Source organism: Lithobates pipiens, unplaced genomic scaffold (genome assembly GCF_037356315.1).
Source record: "Lithobates pipiens isolate NorthernLeopardFrog02 unplaced genomic scaffold, aLitPip1_a1.2 Scaffold_93, whole genome shotgun sequence".
Classification (NCBI taxonomy): Eukaryota; Metazoa; Chordata; class Amphibia; order Anura; family Ranidae; genus Lithobates; species Lithobates pipiens.
In genome coordinates this window covers 101,909-127,139 of record NW_027507916.1, presented here as the reverse complement: position 1 = coordinate 127,139, position 25,231 = coordinate 101,909, and the positions used below count along the sequence as shown (strand labels likewise).

General features: G+C 46.5%; 1 protein-coding gene and 1 non-coding gene across 2 annotated transcripts; both read left to right on the top strand.

Moving 5' to 3' along the window:
- On the top strand, nt 1–23,711 carry LOC143973700 (TOG array regulator of axonemal microtubules protein 2-like). The gene is made up of 9 exons (XM_077474550.1): nt 1–63; nt 1,414–1,523; nt 11,274–11,432; nt 12,171–12,288; nt 12,635–12,741; nt 14,867–15,077; nt 17,011–17,227; nt 19,427–19,513; nt 22,784–23,711. Exons 1-9 carry the CDS (start codon nt 1–3, stop codon nt 23,035–23,037), a joined length of 1,326 nt encoding a protein of 441 aa, XP_077330676.1. The 3' UTR covers nt 23,038–23,711.
- TRNAG-UCC (transfer RNA glycine (anticodon UCC)) lies at nt 4,949–5,020 on the top strand. Its single transcript has one exon. It is a non-coding gene; the product is annotated as a tRNA-Gly (tRNA).
- Nucleotides 23,712–25,231: the final 1,520 nt, after the last annotated feature.

Here is a 25,231-nt window from a genome sequence, read left to right as displayed (position 1 = left end):
ATGGACAATCAAAGATACGGGGATCAATGGGAAGTCGGCCCTGATGAAGGCAGAGACAGACAGGTAAGTACATGTTCTTGCATATAGAATATATAAAGTGAAGGGGGGACATTGCCTTCATGGAGGATTACACATCAGTAGGAGGATATTATGCTGGTTGGGTATAAAATATCCGTATGTTATAGACACGCCCAGATATAGGCAACAGAGATTGTTGGGGGACCTTCTCATGTCCCTCATATGGAAATCCATAGAAGTGATCAGTAGGCAGAGCTCCTCCAATGATCAGATAGATTAGATCTAGAGCAGATATAACCATACAGGAAGGCAATGAATGGACTATATAGAAGGTGATCCTTCCTTCATTGTTGGATAGTGGAGGAATGAGCGGCAGGGAGGCTCCGTACCTAAAGACAATATATCCGAGTGAAATATAGGAAAGTTATCACGTCTGTAAAATAGGGGATAGATTTATAGCATTTTTATTATTGCTCTTTTTTTTTTTACCGGTTATGGCGGCGATCTGCCATTTTTATCGGGACTGCGACATTACGACACATCGGACACTTTTGACACATTTTTGAAACCATTGACAATTATACAGCGATCAGTGCTATAAAAACGCACTGATTACTATGTAAATGTCACTGGCAGGGAAGGGGTTAACACTAGGGGGCAATCAAGGGGTTAACTGTGTTCCCTAGTGTGTGTTCTAACTGTGGGGGGAGGGGACAGACTATAGTAGATGACAGATCGTGGTTCCTAGCTATTAGGACTCACGATCTGCCTCTCCTCTCCTCTCCTCACAGAACAGGGATTTGTGTGTTTTACCCGTTTGGATGCTATTTATGTCGTTCCCTGGTGTGCTGGCAAATATCTTCCCTTTACAGACACACATCCCTGTTCTGCCTCTCGTGCCCATGATCGCATGCTGTCATCGCGTCTGCCGGTTTTGAGCATTGGCACCCCCCTGCAATGCAGCGGGCACGCGCATGCCTGCTATCCCGTTTAAAGGAGCCGACGTACAGTGACGACGGCTCGCGGGATCGTGCCGACCTGCCGCAGTATAATGACGGCGGCTGGTTGGCAAGTGGACCAAAAACAGTAACAGTTTGTTCCAGAGGAAGGCAAAAAAAAAACTGCGGTCAGGGATCGGGGGGCAGTTTTGTCTCATAAAGACAGACGGATTCCTCGGTGACCTCACACAGGCAGTTGTCGCAATTCCCTGGATCAAACTATTTCCTCTTCAGCTTAATCAGTCAAGCAATGGGAGAAATGCAGAAACTTCTACCAACCAATCAGAAATCATCTATTGCTTCACCTGCTTTGAACTGAAGGATGTTATATGATAGATCTGTTTTATGTCATCCTGGAGCTTCTATGATAACGAATATGACTTTTTTTTCTCTTTAGTTTTGGATTGAGAGTGAGATCCCCGCTGTCCCACCATCAGAACCCATCGACATAATGATACACCTCGATGATGGGGAATTCCATACAAGCAGCAGATCTCCAATCAACACGTAAGTTTCTTCATTGGAATTTCCTTTGTACAATGTGACATCACCAATGATGGGGCACTGATCTTTAGATCTGGAGGATAATCTGTAGTGATAGTAAAATTGGAAAAACAGGGTCATGGGAGGGATTTTTGCTACTCTTAATGGAAAGGTTATATTGTATTCTTTGCACAAAGCTCATCTAAGATTCCCCTAATGGTAAATGAATTATGTAAAGTGTTGGTGTCCATGGTAACCAAACTGCAATTATCATTCAGTTGGTTTCCCGATTTCTCGAAACTGATTTGGGATCCAGATGATCATTTGATGTTCTGGATTATTGGACGAGGCCAATCACTAATGACTGGAGATGACAAGTCCCATGAGCCCATGATACGAATTCCAGTCACTGGAAGAGAAAACGTCTGGTGGGGAAAAGTGAGAAGAGCCTCTTGGTTAGATGATGATGATTAGTGGTGAAATATGTAACTACCAGCAGCTCACTTTATGAAGAAATAACAAGAGAGCCAGGTCTGCCACCTATGCAGTAGGACCATATAATGTCCTTCCATCCAGCCATTAATGGCATTGCAGATTATGCTGAAGATCCAGATACTAATGTATTCCCCTAGGTGTATATTTGGGTGTGGGGTTAGGAGTGCCGAGTACAAACAGTGTTATTATGTCCTGGGGATTCATTGTACATGTTTTTTAGTTAAGTTGTATACGGCCAAGAAGCCTAGTTTAAGGATAAAATGGCTACATTGTCATGTTCCTTCTAGCCGTATGAGGAGCTATCTCTTTTTCCCTGGAAACACAGACTAGACCCCCGCATGGGCAATATTCAGCCATGTCCATGGAGGGTTCCTTATTTTCTGGCCAGAAGGTGGCAGAGGAAAGGGGGAGGCAAGACTCCAATACAGCACCAAGGCAGCGGCCATGCTTGCTTCCTTCTTGGCCCGGCACATCAGTCCAAGCTCACAAATGATCTCTCCCAGTCCTTCTAATGACATTTTACAACATCTCATAACTTTAGTAGCAAATGATTTACCTTCCAATTTCTCTTACAGGAGTGAAGAAGCTATGGTCACTGAGGATGCATACCCAACTTCATCCCGGCCTGACACAACCACACAACAGACTCAGAATGCTGGACTATTCATAAACTTTCTGAGATCCATCCCGATTATCGGGAATATGGCCGGACCATAATAGTAAGTATCCTTTCCTGTAGTTACATAGTTATCTAGGATAAAGTCCCCTGTCTATGAAGTACGATCTCCCATACACGGGGGCAGTTGTGGATTAGAGGAGGGAGAACAAAACCCTTTGGTATCTGGAGGACATTTTAGAGGGGACCAAATCTCAGTTCATATGGAATTTTCCAAAGTTGCAGATCTTTGATGAATGTTCCTTTCCTAGTGTTATGAGGAAGGTGGGGGAGGGGGGTGCTTTGTCCAGGGGGAAGTATAGGGATTAGGAAAGGTTTTCCGGCTTGCTTGGCAGTGGTTGGTCAGCCCAGTTGGGACATCCCATTAAGTGTTCCTCTAACTTCCCTCAGGGATCCCAGTAAAGTAATGTTCTCCTCTATGGCATTTGTTCTCCTCCAGTACCTAAGATGACTTGGCTCATGGCACTAGCTAAACATATAGAGAGGGTTCCTCTACCCAACACCAAAACCTCCGCCAAGTATCTGGCCAGCTGCTTCTGTGGAGAAGACCACCTTATATAAATGGACATTTGGGGAATTGGCATAAACTGATCAGTACTAGAAAACTGAGGGACGTCTTTAATGTAGATGGAAGGCCATAGTCGTGTGTAACATTCTGTAATATCTCTTCTTTTTCTCTTTCCACAGAGCTAGTCCAGTCAAGTGGCCCATTGAACCACCGAATCAGCTCACTGAGGGCTCCATTCAAAGCAGAAGAACCAAAATGCAATGCAGGCCCATTAGGGGCACCAGGGCCCCGCCCCCTCTCTCCTCTCCACCCCCTATATGTATCGTGCTGCAATTCACCTGCTGCCTGACCCACCACTAAGATGGGGTAAGTGGCAGGCATGCAGCAGGCGGGTGTCCTCCCAGATCAGTCCGCACCACTGACCGGGGGGTCTAGGAGGTGGCTGTGTGTCTGTGCTGCTGGCCGTGCATGCCGGAGGGGGTGATTGGTTGGGAAAGTGCACTGGTGGGGGGAGGGTGTTAGATAAGTCTGCTGGTGGGGGGGAGGGTGTTAGATAAGTCCGCTGGTGGGGGGGAGGGTGTTAGATCAGTCCGCTGGTGGGGGGGAGGGTGTTAGATAAGTCCGCTGGTGGGGGGGAAGGTGTTAGATAAGTCCGCTGGTGGGGAGGAGGGTGTTAGATCAGTCCGCTGGTGGGGGGGAGGGTGTTAGATAAGTCCGCTGGTGGGGGGGAGGGTGTTAGATAAGTAGGCTGGTGGGGGGATGGTGTTAGATAAGTCCGCTGGTGGGGGGGAGGGTGTTAGATAAGTCCGCTGGTGGGGGGGAGGGTGTTAGATAAGCCCGCTGGAGGGGGGGAGGGAGTTAGATAACTTCGCTGGTGGGGGGGGTGTTAGATAAGTAGGCTGGTGGGGGGGAGGGAGTTAGATAAGTCCGCTGGTGGGGGGGAGGGTGTTAGATAAGTCCGCTGGTGGGGGGGAGGGTGTTAGATAAGCCCGCTGGAGGGGGGGAGGGAGTTAGATAAGTTCGCTGGTGGGGGGGTGTTACATAAGTAGGCTGGTGGGGGGGAGGGTGTTAGATAAGTCCGCTGGTGGGGGGGAGGGTGTTAGATAAGTCCACTGGGGAGTAGGGTGTTAGATAAGTAGGCTGGTGGGGGGGAGGGAGTTAGATAAGTCCGCTGGTGGGGGGAGGGTGTTAGATAAGTTCGCTGGTGGGGGGGAGGGTGTTAGATAAGTCCGCTGGCCCAGCCCGCCCCTGTTGGGGGAGGTGCATGCTCACCCCCTCTTTCCTGGCCTGCCAGGCTGGGTGCACGGATGGGGGTCTGGTATAGATTTTGGAGGTCATTTTGTTTGCATGGAGTTCCCCCTTTACAGGTGAGTAGAAATTTTTCGAATGTTGTTGAAGTTGTGCTGTGTGAAGGGGAAGACACAACAAATATAAAGCAGTATTGTCAGTGGACTGTCTCCACCATCTATTAGGAGCAAGCCTTCCATTCCCAGGTGAGGTGTCCTGTCCCCGCCCCTTCAGGGTTCAGGTTGAAGATGCGGAGGAGGAGCGAGGGAGGAGGAGGAGGGGAACTTCCCTTTTTAGGTGAAGTTCCACATTAAGATGGGGCAGCACAGAGGCTTAGCGGTGAGCCTTGCAGCACTGGGGTCCTCGGTTCAAGACCTGACCAGGACACCATCTGCATGGAGTTTGCATGTTCTCCCTGTGCTTGCGTGGGTTTTCCCCGGGTACTCCGGTTTCCCCCCACACAACAAAAACATGCAACTTTTTGTGTTGGTGGTGCAGTGGTGAGCACAGCTGCTTTCCAAGCAGACGACCCGGGTTCGATTCCCGGCCAACATAATGGCCAAGATTCTCCCCAGAGACTGGAATTATATGTGGAGTGCAGATTAGCGGTGGGATAAAATGTAAAGGAATGAAGTGAATGTCGTGGGTTTGTATGGATTTTATTACACACCTTAGAATAGATTTCTTGCAGGTAGGTGTGATTGTTGTGTATTCTCAGTGTCAGCCAGTAGGTGGAGCACTCGGCTACCTTTCAGGTATTTTCTAGGCTCTTCTTCACAACTTTGCTGAAGAAAGGCCGGCTATGTACTATATACAGTGGGGGAAAAAACACCTACCAACCAACAATAACCCTCCCCCCACAGACTGGCTCCACTAGGTGCTCATGTGGTACACAGATTAGTCCTGTCAATGTAAGAAGGTTCTCCTAACGACAACTCGTTATGTGTATAGAAGACACCTGTCCACAGAATCCCTTCCCTCCAATCCTCACCATCATGGGGAAGACCAAAGAGCTGTCAGAGGACGTCGGGGAGAAGATTGGGGACCTGCACAAGGCTGGAATGGGCTACAAGACCATCAGCAAGAAGCTTGGTGAGATGAAGAAGACAACTGTTGGATCGATTATTCACGAATGGAAGAAATACAAAATAACCATCAATCGCCCTCAATCTGGAGCTCCATGGAAGATTTCACCTTCATGGGGTGAGGATGGTCATGAGAAAAAGTGAGGGATCCGCCCAGAACTACACAGGGGGGAGCTTGTGAATAGGGATGAGCCGAACACCCCCCTGTTCGGTTCGCACCAGAACCTGCGAACAGACCTAAACTTCGTGTGAACTTTAGAACCCTATTAAAGTCTATGGGACTCCAACGTTCACAATCTAAAGTGCTAATTTTAAAAGCTTATATGCAAGTTACTGTCCTAAAAAGTGTTTGGGGACCCGGGTCCTGCCCCAGGGGACATGGATCAATGCAAAAAAAAGTTTTAAAAACGGCTGTTTTTTCAGGAGCAGTGATTTTAATAATGATTAAAGTGAAACAATAAAAGTGTAATATTCCTTTAAATTTCGTGCCTGGGGGGTGTCTATAGTATGCCTGTGAAGGGGCGCATGTTTCCCGTGCTTAGAACTGTCCCTGCACAAAGTGTCATTTGTGCAGGAAAAAAAGTCTTTTAAAATCACTTGCGGCTATATTGTCGGCTCCCCGTAATACAGAGAACATTCAATGAGTGTTCTCTGTATTAGCCGACAATTCATTCATTCATTGATAAAAAAAAAAAAAGCGCAGGGGTTCCCCTAAATTCAATTACCAGGCCCTTCAGGTCTGACATGGATGAACCCCGTGTCAAATTAAAAAAAAAAATTGACGTGGGGGTCCCCCTAAATATCCATACCAGACCCTTTGGTTCCAGTGACCCCAATTTTGGAGTTATAATTGCTGAGAGTGACCCCAATGTTGGGGGTTATAATTGTTACCAGTGCCCCCAATGTTGGAGTTTTAATTGCTGCCAGTGACCCCAATGTTGGGGGTTATAATTGCTGCCAGTGACCCCAATGTTGTTGGTAATTATTGGTGCCAGTGACCCGAATGTTGGGGGTTATAATTACTACCAGGGACCCCAATGTTGGGGGTTATAATTACTACCAGGGACCCAAATGTTGGGGGTTATAATTGCTGCCAGTGGCCTCAATGTTGTGAGATAAAATTGCTACCACTGACCCCACTGTTGGGGATTATAATTTCTTCCAGAGACCCCAATGTTGGGGGTTATAATTGCTGCCAGTGATCCCAATGTTGGGGGTTATAATTGCCACTAGTGACCCCAATGTTGGGGGTTAAAATTGCTGCCAGTGACCCCAATGTGGGGTGTTATAATATCTGTCAGCGACCCCAATGTTGGAGGTTACAATTGCTGTCAGTGACCCCAATGTTGGGGGTTATTATTGCTGACAGTGACCCCAATGTTGGGGGTTATTATTGCTGACAGTGACCCCAATGTTGGGGGTTGTAATTGCTGCCAGTGAACCCAATTTTGGGGGTTATAATTGCTGCCAGTGACCCCAATGTTGGGGGTTATAATTGCTACCAGTGACCCCAATGTTGTTGGTAATTATTGGTGCCAGTGACCCGAATGTTGGGGGTTATAATTGCTACCAGTGACCCCAAAATTGGTGGTTAGAATTACTTTGTGACCCCAATGTTGAGGGTTGTAATTGCTGCCAGTGACCCCAATGTTGGGGGTTATAATTTCTACCAGTAACCTCAATGTTGGGGGTTGTAACCTCAATGTTGGGGGTTATAATTTCTACCAGTAACCTCAATGTTGGGGGGGGGGGTATTTTTAACCACTTAAGACCCGTGCTATAGCCGAATGACGGCTACAGCGCGGATCTCCATTGCCGGGTCTACGTCTATTGACGTCGTCCCGTGCACGAGGGGTGCACGCGGCACGCTCTGTGATCGGCGAGTCTATGAGACTCGCCTGATCACTGATCCGAGCAAGGGGTCGGTCCCGACCCCTTATCACGTGATCAGCTGTCAGCCAATGACAGCTGATCATGTGATATAACGGAGACGGTAATCGGCTATTATTCCTCCTCGCGCTGACAGCGCGAGGAGAAAAAAAAAGAGCCGATCACCGGCGGCCGTGATCGGGACATTAGTCCCGATCACGGCCTGCCCTGCCAGTGCCCACCTGCCCCCTCATCACTGAACATAATAAAAAAATAAGTGCCCCCCTCAGTGCCACCCTGCAGTGCCCACAGTGCCACCCAGCAGTGCCCACAGTGCCACCCAGCAGTGCCCACAACCTGCCTCAACAAAGGTGCTGCACCCCAGGGCCACATATCCGTGCCCATCAGTGTCATCTACCAGTGCCCATCAGTGCTCAGCAGGGCTGCCCATCAGTGCCACCTATCAGTGCCCATCAGTCTCATCTATCAGTGGTACCTATCAGTGTCCCTTAGTGCCACCCATCCGTGCCATCTTATCTGTGCCCATCGGTGCCGCCTTAACTATGCCTATCAGTGCCCACTAGTGCCGCCTCATCAGCGCACTTCAATGAATGAGAAAAATTACCTGTTTGCAAAATTTTATAACAAACTATTAAACATGATTTTTTTTTTTTTTTTTTTGCATCTTTTTTTGTTTGTTTAGCAAAAAATAAATCTCCCAGCTGTAATTAAATACCACCAAAAGAAATATCTATTTGTGGGAAAAAAATTATAAAAATGTCATTTGGGTACAGTGTTGTATGACCGCGTAATTGTCATTCAAAGTGCATCAGCGCTGAAAATTGGTCTGGGCAGGAGGAGGGGTTTAAGTGCCCAGTAAGCAAGTGGTTAAGTAAATAACAAGGTAGATTGATTTCCAATATTTCATCATAGAATTTGATCAGTGATTGTTTATCATCGTCATGGTGATGGGAATAATTGGTGTCAGTCCCCCCATGATGTGTGGGGTTCCGTGCTCCGGATTTCTGTGGGGGGGGTATTGGTTGGTGACCTGAGTGGGGGGTCCTAGCAATACAGACATCCATCTGTGGACTTATAACCCCCAACATTGAGGTCACGGGTGAAAATTGCTACCAATAGGGAATCTAATAAAGGGGGTCCGACCTGCTACTAGCAAGGAGGAAATAATAAAGTGGCCAGTGAGTGTACAGTATATGCAGTATGTGACAAAAGTAAGTACACCCCTCAGTGACATTTCTTCTCTCTTTTCATGTGACAACACTGAAGAAATGACACTTGTCTACAATGTAAAGTAGTGAGTGTACAGCTTGTATAACAGTGTAAATTTCCTGTCCCCTCAAAATAACTCAACACACAGCCATTAATGTCTAAACCGCTGGCAACAAAAGTCAGTACACCCCTAAGTGAAAAACTCCAGATTGGGCCCAAAGTGTCAATAGACGGCACACACATCCAGTGGCGGGAAATGTAAACAGTGTGACGTCCATCACAGGAGGTGGGACTTCGTTACTGCGGCCTCCCGGCCCGAGAAATTCAAATCCAGCTCCATGACACAGCAGGAAATCGCCGCTCTAAACGACCCAGACACTGGTAGGCTGCCTCTGATGGGCGCTGATATTTAAGTAAGGCTGCAGACACGATGCAAGAGAAGGTCAATAGACTGAGGACACGATGCAAGAGACGGTCAGAGACTGAGGACACGATGCATGAGATGGTCAGAGACTGAGGACACGATGCAAGAGACGGTCAGAGACTGAGGACACGATGCAAGAGACGGTCAGAGACTAAGGACACGATGCAAGAGACATAGACTGAGGACACGATGCAAGAGACAGAGACTGAGGACACGATGCAAGAGACAGAGACTGAGGACACGATGCAAGAGACGGTCAGAGACTGAGGACACGATGCAAGAGACAGAGACTGAGGACACGATGCAAGAGATGGTCAGAGAGGACACGATGCAAGAGACGATCAATAGACTGAGGACACGATGCAAGAGATGGTCAATAGACTGAGGACACAATGCAAGAGACGGTCAATAGACTGAGGACATGATGCAAGAGACGGTCAATAGACTGAGGACACGATGCAAGAGACGGTCAGAGACTGAGGACACGATGCATGAGACGGTCAGAGACTGAGGACACGATGCAAGAGACGGTCAGAGACTGAGGACACGATGCAAGAGACAGAGACTGAGGACACGATGCAAGAGATGGTCAGAGACTGAGGACACGATGCAAGAGACAGAGACTGAGGACACGATGCAAGAGACGGTCAGAGAGGACACGATGCAAGAGACGATCAATAGACTGAGGACACGATGCAAGAGACGGTCAATAGACTGAGGACACAATGCAAGAGACGGTCAATAGACTGAGGACACGATGCAAGAGACGGCCAATAGACTGAGGACACGATGCAAGAGACGGTCAATAGACTGAGGACACGATGCAAGAGACGGTCAATAGACTGAGGACACGATGCAAGAGACGGTCAATAGACTGAGGACACGATACAAGAGACGGTCAGAGAGGACACGATACAAGAGACGGTCAGAGAGGACACGATACAAGAGACGGTCAGAGACTGCAGACTGCATTTTTCCAGAGCTTTTCTTGCAGTAAAAAGGTGCCAATAATGGGCAACAATAACCTCATATTAATTAATATCCTCAATTTAATAAGTCAAATATAATACAATTGTATATAAAAATAAAGGTTTTCGGTTTTCCACTAAGTGCATCCTGCATTTTCGGTTTCAGCACCCCTAATTTTTCGGAATTATGGAGTGTCCAGAATCAGAGCCTGTCGGTGTCGATCGGACGAGGATCTGTTTCTGGCCACTTACAGGACACGGTGTCCCCGCACATGAAAATAAAACACACATCTAGAAACGGTGACACGAGAGATAATTATTTTATTACACGACTACTGAGAGATTCTACATCACTTCCATTAAACAAACTGCATTTCAATATATAGAATTTTTCTCTTTTATTTTTTTATTTTTTTGCTGATAGAAATCCACACTGCGGCACACCCGGGAGATGGCGAGGGGGGCGGGGGCAGGTGGGAGGAGCCTGGCTCACCCGCTAACCCCCCCAGCTGCTCTATGAGGCGCTGACCAGCGCAAGCTCCCGCAAAACACTGGACCCTGAAAATGCGGCATTACAAGCTGATCCGTATGATAAGAGGCTGCTGAAAGGAGAACAAAGAAGGAATATCGATCGACACATTTATTGTTCCTAAGTGAACAAATAGATTTTACTAGATCACATCCCCGCTTCTGCTCCCTTACCAGGGCTTCAATTACCATCAATAGAGGGGCCCAGGAGATGGAAGCAGAAGAGGGACTTTTTTTTTTTTCATTTCTGGGGCGTAGGTGGATAAAGTCAGTGCTGCTGTTCTGCTACACCCCTTTGTAGGCGAGGTTGGGGGGCCTCATCAGGAAGGATATATGGAGCCCCATGATTTCTAAGTGGCCTTGCCTACATATACTTACCTTTCTGGCAGCTTGTTTCTTGAGAAGCCAATAAGTGGCAGAACAAGCCTTTTTTTGCACATGTTGTCCCTGTCGGTATCTTTTAATGTGAACAAAATAGGTCCACTTGGAGGTGTAACTCTAGCATTGCAGTATAAGGATGCTGAGAGCCTGGGGGTGGGGGGATTGGCGTTCCAAAAGAGCCATTTACATGAGGAGCCCGGGCACACTGGCAAAGCTGTGCCCATTAAATGTTGCCATCTCTTGGGGCACCATAGAGGTATAAGGAGACGTTGATGCCCATTGTGGTCTCCTGAGGTTGTAATTTGTGCCGTTCTCCTCCACAGTCACCGAAACAGCGCAGTGAGGAAATGTACGGCCAAACATCTGCTCAGGGTGATGGAGCTCCTGGGGGCCCAGAAACTTCTGTGTGGAACCAGAGAAAGTACAGACACCTTCCTCCGCACCCTCGTCAGACTGGTTCAGGATGGACAGCAGGACACCAGGTACTTTCATACAGATGTCACCCTCCCACCCATGCCATTTGATGGACTTTGACTTATTATGGGATTATTTTATAGCTCCCTTCCTTGGAGGGGCCCCTTTTCCTCTGCCCAGGGCAACTCACACATGCCATCAGGGCCGCCGATAAGGGGTACCACCAGGCCTCCTGTAGGGGGCCCAGGAACACAGGAGGGCCCAGAGAATTGGCACGGAGGGCTAGAAGGACAAGTACAGAACGATGCACTGTGTCTGTGTCTCTCCCTTCAGCAGCGAAAAGCTGTTTTCTCTCCTCTCCCTCCTGCCAGCTTTTAGCTGCTGGAGGGAGAGACACAGACACAGTGCATCGTTCTGTAATTGTCCTCCCACCATCCCACCGTACTGACCCCCCTCCCTGTGCTGACCACATCTGATTCCCCCATGTACCTCCCCTCCTCCCCCTGCAGACCGCCCCCCCCGAATCCAAAGAAAATTCAAAGGGGGCGGGGCCAGGGACACTGGATGTCCTCCTCTTAGGAAATGAGGCAGGGTTTATCTGACTTTCTGCAGCTTTTAATGCCCATTGTGAGAAGCTCACAGTGTGCAGTGACATCAGAGTAAGACATTCCAGTCCATGAGAGCCACTACAACTGTGCAAGACTGAAGGGGGGGGGGGGGCGGAGGGAGGATTTAAGTGACCACCTCCCCCACCTACAGTCCTGAGTGTATTCCACACATTGTAATAATGATCACCCGTATTGCAGGTTTTACGGACGTCGGATGTTCAGCCTGGTCATGGCTCATCCCAAGTTCGAGGTGCAGATGGAACGTTTGATCCCATCACATGAGCTCCGCGACCTCATCGCCACCGTGAAGCAGAAAGTATGTGAGCTGTGTGATGTGCCTCATATGCCTCATATTTCAGGTTTTACACCAGGGGTCTCCAAATGTTCTAAAAACAAAGTGCCAGCTTACTGCCCTTCAAATGTGAAGGGGGCCGGACTGTGGCCAATGGGTACAGAAAATGCCCCGGCATCGGAGGGAGTAATCAATGGCACAGGCTTGGTGGTCAGCGGGAGTAAAATAATCATTGGTGTCAGTGAGAGAATTTGTTTCCCATCTCTGGTATCATTGGGAGGGATAGTGCCCACATCCGGCCCACGGGCCGCAGTTTGGAGATCCTTGTTTTACACAAACTTTATAATACATGATATGATGATTATTCCAGGAGCTGAGTGACAGCATCTCCGAGATCCCGTCCGCTAGAAGCCAGCGTCCTCCTCAGAAGAATAGCGCCACCGTGATGGCCCAGGATGTCCAGCAACCAGAGGAAAGGTAAAGTGTGTGTGTGTGTGTATATACATATATATACAGTGCCTTGCGAAAGTATTCGGCCCCCTTGAACTTTTCAACCTTTTGCCACATTTCAGGCTTCAAACATAAAGATATAAAATTTTAATTTTTTGTGAAGAATCACCAACAAGTGGGACACAATTGTGAAGTGGAACGAAATCTATTAGATATTTTAAACTTTTTTAGCAAATAAAAAACTGAAAAGTGGGGCGTGCAAAATTATTCGGCCCCTTTACTTTCAGTGCAGCAAACTCACTCCAGAAGTTCAGCGAGGATCTCTGAATGATCCAATGTTGTCCTAAATGACTGATGGTGATAAATACAATCCACCTGTGTGTAATCAAGTCTCTGTATAAATGCACCTGCTCTGTGATAGTCTCAGGGTTCTGTTGAAAGCGCAGAGAGCATCATGAAGACCAAGGAACACACCAGGCAGGTCCGTAATACTGTTGTGGAGAAGTTTAAAGCCGGATTTGGATACAAAAAGATTTCCCAAGCTTTAAACATCCCAAGGAGCACTGTGCAAGCGATCATTTTGAAATGGAAGGAGTATCAGACCACTGCAAATCTACCAAGACCTGGCCGTCCCTCTAAACTTTCAGCTCAGACAAGGAGAAGACTGATCAGAGATGCAGCCAAGAGGCCCATGATCACTCTGGATGAACTGCAGAGAACTACAGCTGAGGTGGGAGAGTCTGTCCATAGGACAACAATCAGTCGTACACTGCACAAATCTGCCCTTTATGGAAGAGTGGCAAGAAGAAAGCCATTTCTCAAAAATATCCATAAAAAGTCTCGTCTAAAGTTTGCCACAAGCCACCTGGGAGACGCACCAAACATGTGGAAGAAGGTGCTCTGGTCACATGAAACCAAAATCCAACTTTTTGCCCACAATGCAAAACGATATGTTTGGCATAAAAGCAACACAGCTCATCACCCTCAACACACCATCCCCACTGTCACACATGGTGGTGGCAGCATCATGGTTTGGGCCTGCTTTTCTTCAGCAGGGACAGGGAAGATGGTTAAAATTGAGGGGAAGATGGATGCAGCCAAATACAGGACCATTCTGGATGAAAACCTGTTGGAGTCTGCAAAAGACCTGAAACTGGGACGGAGATTTATCTTCCAACAAGACAATGATCCCAAACATACAGCAAAATCTACAAAGGAATGGTTCACAAATAAACGTATCCAGGTGTTAGAATGGCCAAGTCCAAAGTCCAGACCTGAATCCAATTGAGAATCTGTGGAAAGAGCTGAAAACTGCTGTTCACAAACGTTCTCCATCCAACCTCACTGAGCTCCAGCTGTTTTGCAAGGAAGAATGGGCAAGAATTTCAGTCTCTCGATGTGCAAAAACTGATAGAGACACCCCAAGCGACTTGCAGCTGTAATCGCAGCAAAAGGTGGCTCTACAAAGTATTAACACAAAGGGGCCGAATAATTTTGCACGCTCCACTTTTCATTTTTTTATTAGTTAAAAAAGTTTCAAAAATCCAATAGATTTCGTTCCACTTCACAATTGTGTCCCACTTGTTGGTGATTCTTCACAAAAAATAAACATTTTATATCTTTATGTTTGAAGCCTGAAATGTGGCAAAAGGTTGAAAAGTTCAAGGGGGCCGAATACTTTCGCAAGGCACTGTGTATATATATATATATTTATAGCAGGGAGGAGATTCCCTTGGACACTGCAAAGTTGCTCCATCTTTATAATGGGGGCCTTGGTGTGCAGCCTGCATTGTCCCTGGAGGGAACGTCATGGACAGCTATGGACAGCCATGGACAGCTATGGACAGCTATGGACAGCTATGGACAGCTATGGACAGCTATGGACAGCCATGGACAGCCATGGACAGCCATGGACAGCTATGGACAGCCATGGACAGCCATGGACAGCTATGGACAGCCATGGACAGCTATGGACAGCCATGGACAGCCATGGACAGCTATGGACAGCCATGGACAGCCATGGACAGCTATGGACAGCCATGGACAGCTATGGACAGCCATGGACAGCTATGACATATGAGAACTTGTCCTCTCTCTGGATCCTGAGGATCAGTTTGGAATAAATAAAACATATTATTTTTTTTTTCTGTAGCATTACCAGACCTGCAGATGTGGAAGCAGAAGCACAGGAATCCCCGGTCCCTGGAAGGCCGCCGGTCCGGGCAGCGGAAGTGACGGAGCAACTGAAGGAGCTCAGCAAACTTCTCTCCGCTAAGGAATATCAAAGCAAAATGGAGGGAGTGACGCTTCCCCTGGAGCGCTGCAAGAACAACGTGAGGTTTGTCACCTCCAACATCACTCCAGTAAGTGGAGAAGCAGAAAAAAAGAACGATTTAGAAATAACGATCAATGAGATAAGAGGCTTCTGATCAGTTTAGTTCTGCAGGAGAAACATTATTGGCATCTTGTTATACATTGTAGATCATTTGTTATCCTGTATACACTTACCTCCGTAACCTCTGCTATTGTGGAGCACCCTGCTCTGTAACCTACCTACTCAATAAGCCTTTATTTTATAAAAAAAGAAACATTGTTTCCTGTGACTATAGTTGTGTAATTACTCATTCCTATTCACTTTGCTGAAGAATCTGTTGTAGCATGACCACCAATGAGGTCTGTAGTGACCAATCACATTCCAATCCGGCTCTTCTGTAATCTTCAAGACATTTCGTATCTTCTCCAAACCGCTCCATTCAAGAATCTCAGCAATGAAAACTTGGCAGAGGAATCCAACCTTTCCCTAATCTATCCAAATAAAAAAGAATAGATTTGGCTGGAGTTATACTGGAATGCCCCGTCCACACCATCGCACTTCCCCACAACAAAACCGCGGCTCCAACTTGTCTTGTATACACACGGCCAGGGTCGGACTGACAACTCATGGGGCCCCCGGGCAATAGGAGAAGATTATGGGGCCCCCGGGCAATAGGAGAAGATTATGGGGCCCCGGGCAATAGGAGAAGATTATGGGGCCACACAGTATACACACACATACAGTATATACACACAGACACACAATATACACACACAGAATACACATACACACACACACTGAAAAGGTACTGGAGAGGCGGGGCAGCTATAATCTTGGGATTTAAAAAAAACACAGATTTTTACATACTGTCGCTGGTTTTATTAAGGCTGGCAACTCTGATGGGGCCCCTTAGTGGCATGGGTCCTTGGGCAGAGCCCGAGTGCCCGAATGGTCAGTCCGCCCCTGCACACGGCACACAAATGTCGGCCAACAATTCCGAACGTAGTGGCGTACAAGATGTACGACGAGCTGATAAAAAAGAAGTTCTATAGTCATGTGATCTCGCCATTACCAACGCTAGTTTTACAAGACCTGGCGCTTCCGGCTCATACTTGATTCCGGGCGTGCGTGAACTTTTGTGCGTCAGACTTGTGCACACACGATCGGAAATTCCCACAACAAAGTTTTGTTGGTGGAAAATTTGAGAACCTGCTAGCCAACATTTGTTGACAGAAAAAGTCCAACAACAAATGTCCGATGGAGCGTACACACGGTCCGACTTTCAGCCAACAAGCTCACATCCAACATTTCCCATCGGAAAATCCAACCGTGTGTACGAGGCATAAGCCCTTCCCTCATGAAGGCCAAATCCTGCCCCTTGTCAAATGCCAGCACTTTAGTGGGCAGTAGAGCCTCTGGGGCAAGTACTTATCCTCAGCAGGGGGTGGGGCTTATTCTCTTCTTGGGCAGAAGTCCTGGTCTAGGATCCAAGGGATTCTTCAGGGACCGATTTGAAGACCAACACAGGTACCTTTACCATTTATACGAAGCTGCTAAAAACCGCTCTGACCCAAAAGAGGTATATGGATGTGGAGGCTGAAAGGGTTAATGTTTTCACCCAAGATTCTCACAACTTTCACCCAAGGTTCAAATATTTCCCACATAGGATTCCATTAGAGACATGAGTGAATCTTACGTGAAAGTCTTGGGAATTTTAAGAGACAACCTTGACAAATAGACCCCTAGTATGGGGAAGGTGAATTTCCAAGGGTAATGGGGACGCTATAATGGAAGACTCCTATAGAAGGTGTGTAGGAGGAACGTCACAAGCTGATCGCTGGGAGATTATAGGTGGCTGTGGAAATGTTTAGTAAATGAACTTTGTTCCAAATTCTCATAACTTCATGAAACCGATTCATATTATACAGGATCCTCGCCAACAACCGTCATTTTATTACATCTTATTTTTATTATATTCACAGATATTTGATGCCTTTAACCCGAGGATGCAGGATGCCAACAAGAAGGTCAATCAGTACGCTCTGGAGTCTGCGGTGGTCATGATCCCGATTCTGAAGGACAGTCTGCACCATGTGTTAGTCCCTATGGTGACCGTCGTCACGGACAACCTGAACTCCAAGCACACCGGTATCTACACGGCCGCAGTGACCGTCCTGGACACACTCATTAAAAATATAGGTAAATCATTGCTGACTGTATCCGGTACTCTTCCTTCCCGATAAAGAGGACCGTCCTCCTCCATCCTATATTCATCATTCCTGGCGTTATAGCCGGTAACCTTTATTGGGGTTTTTTCCTTTTCTTGCAAACACTCCTCTCACATTTTTTGGGATGAATAAATTCTCATTGACTTCAATGGAGTAGAGTATGTAGCAACCTCATGACCTCCAAGGGCATATGAGGAACCTCAGGCCAACATTTCACCTCTGCATTTAGTTCTCAATGGAGTAGTATATGTTGCAACGCCATGACCCCCAAAGACATATAAGGAACCTCAGGCTAGCATTTCACCTCCTAGGTTTAGTCTTCAGTGGAGTAGTGTATGTTGCAGCACCATAACCCCCAAGGACATACGAGGAACCTCAAATGCGGGGCAGGCCAGTATTTCACCCCCAGACCTAGTCCTCAATGGAGTAGTGTATGTAGCAATTCCATGACCCCCAAAGATATGTGAAGAACCTCAGACCAGCTTTTTACCCCCAGGTCTAGTCCTCAATGGAGTAGTGTGTGTGTTGCCACCCCATGACCCCCAAATACATATGAGGAACCTCAAATGCTGGTCAGGCCAGCATTTCAACCCTAGGTCTAGTACTCAATGGAGTAGCGTATGTTGCTACCCCATGAACTCCAAAGACATATGAACAACCTCAGACCAGCATTTCACCCCCAGGTCTAGTCCTTAATGGAGTAGTGTATGTTGCTACCCCATGACCCCCAAAAATATATTAGGAACCTCAGGTGCGGGGCAGGTGAGCATTCACGCCAAGGTCTAGTCCTCAGCAGGAGTGAAGCGGTGTGAACAGTTTTTAGAGCATATAAAGAGTTTATTAGGTTTCACCCAACACTCCCGAAGGAGAGGGCTGGGGCATAGGACACCCATGGACTTGGCATTTCACCTCTACATTTAGTTCTCAATGGAGTAGTATATGTTGCAACCCCATGACCCCCAAAACATATGAGGAACCTCAAATGCGGGGCAGGCCAGTATTTCACCCCCAGGCCTAGTCCTCAATGAAGTAGTGTATGTAGCAATTCCATGACCTCCAAAGATAAGTGAAGAACATCAGACCAGCATTTCACCCCCAGGACTAGTCCTTAATGGAGTAGTGTATGTTACTACCCCATGACCCCCAAAGTTATATTAGGAACCTCAGGTGCGGGGCAGGTTAGCATTCACGCCAAGATCTAGTCCTCAGTAGGAGTGAAGCGGTGTGAACAGACGGTCAGTTTTTAGACCAAATAAGGAGTTTATTGGATTTCACCCAACACTCCCGAAGGAGATGGTTGGAACATAGGGCACCCATGGACTTGGCTGTCACCAGGAGAGTGGCAAAAAGTACTTACAGCCTTCACAGATTGAGAACCTTTAAGCCAACCCAACATTCTGTGAAATTAGATACTAAATAGTTCAGTGACCGCCTCCTAGGGGAGAGACCACCACACTGCAGTCAGGGGCAAAGCGTCTGTCCAGTTTCTCAGATACCCGGATTGAAGTTGAGTTCTTCCATGGTGCTTTCACCCCTCACTTACCTCACCAAGTCCCAATCCTTGGCCTCTATCCAAACAAATGGTCACTCTACCCAGGCAGCGGGCCTAAGAGGTCCAGTCAGCCATCTACATCCTCCCACCCTCCATGATTAATGCCGCCCCCCACACCATTCTCGGGGGCACTACCCAGCAGCAGGCAGAAGCAAACGAATACCAGAGAGTTCCAAGAACGACGAACTATCAATCTAGCTCTGGCTGACTACAGCCTAGTAACTCTAATTCTAAATCGATGTTCCTGCTCAGGGCGGGGGGGGGCTGCATTTAGATGACAGTTCAGAGGCTGCGTTTGGATTTTGCGTTGCATTTCTTCGCATGCAGTGGGTCCAATTGAGGGGAATTTGGATTGCAGGCAAAGCAAGTCCAACAAAGCCTTTCCTTGCCGACCACTGCGGCCTGCATTGGGACGCATGCATTTGTGCAGCGCTGCGTTAGAATGGAGAAGGTTGCGTTAGACTTGAACTCTTCTTCTGCTGTCAGACAGCGTGATGTAGTCGGGGGCGGGGAGAGACGCATTTTTTGGAATGTCGGTCACATGACTGAGAAAAGCGTGAACTGTCAGCTTTCCCTACAAACAGGAAATCTTTATTGACCATCATTTTTACATTACAGACAATCTGTGGCTTCTGCAACCATTCGCCAGCCGCATCCGCTTCCTCAGCGGCCGCGCCATGAGTGACGTGACCGAACGATTGTCAGGTAACTCGCCTCAATGCAGGAAGTAGATTGACTGGAAGGCTTAAAGGGGAACCAATGAGGATGGAGACATGGGAGATGCCGTGGCTTTAGAGTTCCATGTTCCTTCATTTTATAGCAAGAAAGGGAAAAGTAAGAACCTTTGTCAGAGTTTTGGTTGTCCGTCTCTGTCAGGGCGACTTCCAGAGACGTGAAGATCGCTGCGTTCTGAATCGGACACGTTTTTCATTATTTCATGAACCCGAATTTCCAAATTACAAGAGAAACAAATTTAAACTGATCCGAAATAATGAAACAAAATTCAGCCGAAATTCAAATAGAAAATGAATTCAAATTTTTATTTGAAAACAAGAAAGAATAAAATAGAGAAAAAAAAAGAATAGAACAGATTAAAAAAGAATAGAATAGAAAAAACAATAGAATAGCATCAGAATAATAGAAAAAAAACAAATAGAAAGACTATAATCACCTTCCGAAATTTGAATTTTAAATAGAAAAGAATATAATAGAATAAAATAGAAAGAAAGATAATACAGTCTTTCAAATTTAGAATAGAATAAATTCGAATGCCGATTCAAATTTTCCAAATTCGACCTAATTGAATTCAATTCAACAGAATTCTGAAAATTTAAATCGAAAAGTGAATAAACTAAACAAATTCTGAAAATGAGTGAAGCGAATGTATCAAATTTAACTAGATTCAATTATTCAAAAAACAAAACGAAACAATTGTTTTTCATTCTGCACATGTCTAGTGATTTCTCCTCACTTCCTGTGACGCCTCTAATCAGGACAGGAAGTGAAGAGAAACCTCTGCAATGGAGACACAGCCAACAATAAAAACCTGCCAGAGGTTCCGACTTTTCTCCACTCTATCCAGATCTTCTCCAGTATTCCAAAGAATTCTCACACAGTCATTTATGGATCACATGTTTTCATTTTAATGCCTAACAAACATACAACACCATTATACAATACAAACATACAACACCATCATACAATACAAACATACAACACCATCATACAATACAAACACACAACACCATCATACAATACAAACACACAACACCATCATACAATACAAACACACAACACCATCATACAATACAAACACACAACACCATCATACAATACAAACACACAACACCATCATACAATACAAACACACAACACCATCATACAATACAAACACACAACACCATCATACAATACAAACACACAACACCATCATACAATACAATCATATGATACAAACACAAAATACAAATACATGATACAAACAAACAATACAGTCATATGACACAATCATACGTTACAATCACACAATACAAACGCACATAGTATACTTTATTTATGGGGAGCCTGACCTCCCCAACATGTTTATAGGGGAAGAACACAACCATCTGGTTCCTGTAAGTCTTTGTGTCGGTCGGCACACGGCTCCTCGGCTGTTCTGCCTCAAATGTCGCTTTGTGTAGAAGACAAACCTCCTATGACCCAGTCTGTGTGTACAGTGTTGCAATTTGCTGACTCAACAAGATCCACAGCCAGTCTTAGCTCACCAAGAAGACTCAGAGTAAAATCCATGGTGGATCCCTTTTCAGAGGGGGGTGGAGCAACGGCTTCCAAATAGGCCGTGAATCTCCCCAGCGGGCACACGCCACAGAAAAAAGCTGATCGGGATTTCCTTCTCTAAGTTTTGGTTAGACATACACTTTAAGCCCCACCCCCTGCAGTGCTAAACCCCGCCCATCACTAAACTGTCATATACCAGCACTTCAATGGGCAGTAGAGGCTCTGGGGGGCAACGGTTAACATCAGCAGGGGTGGGGCCAGGGGTGTAACTATGAATTATGGGGCTCCTTCTACTCCAGGGCTCTGTGGGGCACTGCCTAGCATCAGCAGGGGTGAACCAAGGAATAATGGGGCCCCTTCTATGCCGGGCTCAGGGGACACTGCTTACCATCAGCAGGGGTGTAACTACAAATTATAGAGCTCCCTTCTAGTCCAGGGCTCTGGGGGCACTGCCTAACATCAGTAAGGATGGGGCCAGAGGTGTAATTACAAATAATCCAAAGATCTGAGGGCACTGGTGGAGCCAGGGGTGTAACTATGAATTCTGGGGCTTCTTTTTCTAAAGGGATCTGAGGGGCACTGCTTAGCATCAGCAGGGGTGTAACCACAAATTATGGAGCCTCCTACTCCACGGCTTCGGGGGCACTTCTTAGCATCAGCAAGGGTGTAACCACAAATTAGGGAGCCCCCTTCTACTCCATGGCTCTGGGGGGCACTGCTTAGCATCAGCAGGGGTGTAACCACAAATTATGGAGCCTCCTTCTACTCCAGGGCTTTGGGGGCACTGCTTAGCATCAGCAGGGGTGTAACCACAAATTATGGAGCCTCCTTCTACTCCATGGCTCTGGGGGGCACTGCTTAGCATCAGCAGGGGTGTAACCACAAATTAGGGAGCCCCCTTCTACTCCATGGCTCTGGGGGGCACTGCTTAGCATCAGCAGGGGTATAACCACAAATTAGGGAGCCACCTTCTTCTCCATGGCTCGGGGGGGGCACTGCTTAGCATCAGCAGGGGTGGGGCCAGGGGATGTAATTACAAATAATGGGACTCTCTCCTACTCCAAGGATCTAGGGGCACTGCTTAACATCAGCAGGGGTGGAGCCAAGGGTATATAACTATGAAGTATGGGGCCTCGCCTAATCCCGGGCTCTGGTAGGACTGCTCAGCATCAGCAGGGGTTTAACTAGAAATTATGAAGGCCCCTTCTACTTCAGGGATCTTTGAGACACTGCTTAACATCAGCAGGGGTGGGGCCTGCGGTGTGTAACTATGAATTATGAGGCCCCTTCTACTCCTGGTCCAGGGCTCTGAGGGCACTGCTTAGCATCGGCAGAAGGGCGACTAGGGGCATAACTACAAATTACGGGGCCCCCTTTTACCCCAGGTGCCACATGGGCCACTCTGGCTGTTGGTTATGCCACTGGGTGGAGCTTAATCTCTTCCTGGGCAGAATTCTTCATCTAGAATTCAGGGGGTTCAGCGGGGGCTGGGACTGATTTGAAGACTAACACTGGTACTTTCATAGCCTACAAGGTGAGGCACATAGTGCTGTTGCTCTAACAAAAATTTTAGGCTACCTCTGATGCCATTTACAAGAAGCCCCTGAAGGCGAATACTGTATTATGTGGCGGGTTCTCACCGCATTATTATTTCTATAATGAACCCCTCAACATTTCTCCATTGTCCCCCCCCCCCAGGTCTTGTATCCTCTGTCTACCCCCGGAAACCGCAGGCCGTGGAGCGTCACGTTTTGCCCGTTTTGTGGTTCTTCCTGAGTAATATAACCGGGAACGGAGTGCTGCCCGGCCGAAACGGTAACTTCAAGGACGTCATCACCAAACTTACCAATAACTTACACCGAGTGATGGGGCGGAGCCTGGAGGAGTACGCCTCTGGACAGTCCCAACACGCCACCAAAATGCTGGCCGACATTCTGGGGACCAATAAATAAATACCGACCCCCGATCCACGGTGCCGGAGGAGGCGGAGCACGGTGATGTAATGGGGGCGGAACCTGCGTTCTCTGTATTTAGTGTAAATTCTGTATTTAAGATTAAAAACTATTATAATAGAAGAAGAAGAAGAAGAACTGATTCTTTCTATAGATTGGGAATTTATTAATACGGGATGTGATGCATCTCCGATATATATAACTGAATGGTAGCCTGTTAAAGAGGACCTGTCATGCAAAAGTTCACTATCCTAGTGACGGTACTGCTGTTAGAAATCACGGGGCCCCATACAGCACAGAACCAATCCCCCTGGAGTGCAGCCGGAGGGAGCGAGAAGAGGAGGAGCCAATTTAAGATATTATTCAATGATCTGACACCATAGTAGAGTCTGTCCACATAGCAGCCCATCCTGATGGTAGGTATATATATATATATATATATATATATATATATATATATATATTGATATGGATATTATATTTTACTATATACTGTACTTATTAATACAACATGTGAAGTTCTGAAATGAAGACAATCTTATTCCTGAGCTTTCTGTATATTAATTTATAGTCAATATCTGAACAATATGCTGGAATACCCCCATTAAACCCTGATGGAGCTCATGTATGTATATACTGTATTATTGGAATTAGCATTAAATTGTATTTTTATATGTTGTTCTTGTCTTTTTTTTTTTTTTATAATTCCAAACAATTTGAACTAATTATAAAAAGGCTGAGTTAATCAGATGAGTCAGAGGAATGACTGATCTCCCCCCTTCTCCTTCCCTCCCTGCCCGCTCTCTTCATAGAGGTTTAGGGAGTTTCAATTAGAGAGAGAGAGTCTGAAGGCAAACAGCTTCTGGTTGTTCTTTATAAATGCTCTGTGACACCACTATTGTGTGTGCGTTGGCTATTAATTGCCTACTTGTAAAATGAAGAATATGGTAAGTAAATTAAGATATATATATTTTTTTTTTACCATTAGCAAATCAGTATAAAGACGTATAATTCATACAGAAGTAATACTAAGCAGTGTGCAAAAAAAAAAAAATCATACATATGAAATAAAACCATTACAGTGAGATACTAAAGTGAGATATAATCACATTACATCGCATATACAAAAAACAAGTGTTGCGCTAAACATACATTTTGCTCATAAAGTGTTAGAAAAAGTCCAATTGTGAAAAAACAAAAAAAAAACAAATCTGTGAAATTGCAGATGAATCCAGAAGAGCCCCACCTCGTGCAGATACCTCCCCCACAAGCAGCATAGCCTCTTACCAGAGGGCCTGGACCCTTTATTACAGAGGCTTGATGTAATGGTCTTTGCCGGGGTAGTCAGCTGGAGATGTGTCCTCAGATCAAAGTAAGAATTTTCATTGGACAATCGTGGGGCTCCATTCACCCCATGACCTCAATGACGGGTTCCATGGCTTGAATCCAGAACTGCTCAGCTCTTGGCTGGATTGAGGCTTTTCAAGGTCTGAGCAGCAGTAGGGATTGGCGGAGCCGGAAGAGTCTTGTAGAGGGGAGAATTATCGTTTTATCTCTGGAGTTGATCCCTTTTTAATGTCAATATTCTGTTTGCTTTGTTAGCAGCAACTTGGCATTGCTGAGCCTATCGTCTACTAGGACCCCCAGGTCCTTCTCCATCCTACATCCCCCCAGAGGTTCCCCTCCCCCCAGGTCCTCCTCCATCCTAGACCCCCCAGAGGTTCTCCCCCCAGTCTATAGATTGCATTCAGATTTTTGCCGCCCAAATGCATTATTTTATATTTTTCTACATTGAACCTCATTTGCCATGTAGTTGCCCCTCCCCCCATTCATTTGTTCAGATCTTCTTGGAAGGTTTCCACTTCCTGCGGAGAAGTTATTGCCCTGCTTAGCTTAGTATTGTCCGCAAATAGAGAGATTGAACTGTTTCCCCCATACCCATCCTCCAGGTCATTTATATACAAATTAAATAGGATTGGTCCCAGCACAGAACCCTGGGGGATCCCACTACCCACCCCTGACCATTCCGAGTACACCCCATTTATCACCACCCTCTGAACTCGCCCTTGTAGCCAGTTTTCAATCCATGTACTCACCCCTATGGGAGTTATCCAGCCAGGCTTCAGGGGGACAGGAAAGGCCGACAGATCTGACATTTGTAATAAAGAATATTTCTACAAATGGCGCCCTCTAT